The sequence below is a fragment of the Trypanosoma rangeli genome (genome assembly GCF_003719475.1).
Source record: "Trypanosoma rangeli strain AM80 chromosome Unknown Tra_15.4_contig_00686, whole genome shotgun sequence".
In the NCBI taxonomy this organism is placed as follows: Eukaryota; Euglenozoa; class Kinetoplastea; order Trypanosomatida; family Trypanosomatidae; genus Trypanosoma; species Trypanosoma rangeli.
Window position 1 is genome coordinate 1 of NW_021706437.1, and position 1,155 is coordinate 1,155.

Consider the following 1,155-nt stretch of genomic DNA (forward strand, 5'->3'; position numbering starts at 1 on the left):
AACGCTACGAGGTGGACCAGGACGAGACCGAGGTAGAGCACGACCCCCGGTTCGCTCGAGCGGCGATTTGCGAAGTCCGTTGACGTCGTCGCGTGCCGCGCGGCGGGCCGGGCCAGCAAGAGCTCGCATGCCGACGAAAAACACAAAGACAGCAGGAAGCGCGCCGACAGGGCGGGTGTGGGGGTAGAGGAAGAAAATGGGCTGAGTGCCAAGAAGTCGCGGCGAAGCGGCGGGGCAAGGGCGTCGGCGACGCTGACAACCGAGGAGGAGGTTGTGGTGGTGGCGGAGGCCTCGGCATCATTGCCTTCAATGCGGGAGGACCCCACCCCGGAGATCACACTGCCACCGCAGCCACCGCCGCCGCCGCCGCAGCTGAAACCTGAGGCAGAGGCGTCGGCCCACGCCTCAGCCGTGCGTGTTTCTAAGGTGCCAAAGAGGAATGGCGCCGCAAATGACGCGCTGCTGCGCAGTCCGTCGGCCAGCGAGAGGGACGGTGTGCGGCAGATGTGGTGGGAACGCATAGCAAACAGCTCAGTGGCGCGTTTCTTCCTTCACATTGAGCCCCGCACCAAAAGCACCGTGCAACGCCCCGTCTCCACTGTCCACCAGCCGCTCCGTGTGCTCGACCCCAAGGACGTTCAGGAGTTTGTTGTTTTCCCGAACACCAGTTGCCGGACCTCCTGTGGGTTCGTTGGATTCACGCCCTGCAGCAGCATCCTCCGCGTACGCATCGTTCCAACAACGCCGAAGGCGGGGCTGTGGTTTTCCGTAATGTGCGAAGCGGAGTGCTGCACGCGACTTGACATCTGGCATTGCCCGGTGATAGCGGGTCCTGACGCTGACACGGCTTCCTCCGGCCTCTGCCTCAGCGACGGCGCACTGCCGGCGCCCATGTACAGCGTGCATGTAGGGCGGCATGTGGCGGCGTCTATGGACTGGCTGCCCCTGCCGCTGGATCGGCCGGATAACAACACGCTCGGCCTCTGCACCTTTATCAGGGGCAGGTACCTGGTCTCGACGGTGCTTCCACGCAGCGTGGTGGCTGAGGCCGTCGCCGCGGCGGGAGCGCGCAGTGCCAGTGGCAGGCATAATCTCCACTGCCCCAATGTGGCCGCCGAGGTGTGCGGGGCGACGCTGCTGAAGCGTGAGATAGAC

At 65.0% G+C, this 1,155-nt stretch overlaps 1 protein-coding gene across 1 annotated transcript in view; it reads left to right on the plus strand.

The window, feature by feature from the left end:
- Nucleotides 1-309: 309 nt before the first annotated feature.
- Nucleotides 310-1,155, plus strand: part of TraAM80_09808 (uncharacterized protein) — a gene marked incomplete at both ends in the record, with an annotated part of 2,049 nt that continues 1,203 nt past the window's right edge. The window contains one exon of the mRNA XM_029386470.1: nt 310-1,155. This exon is cut by the window's right edge and continues 1,203 nt beyond it. Coding sequence (XP_029233665.1) covers nt 310-1,155 — 846 coding nt within the window.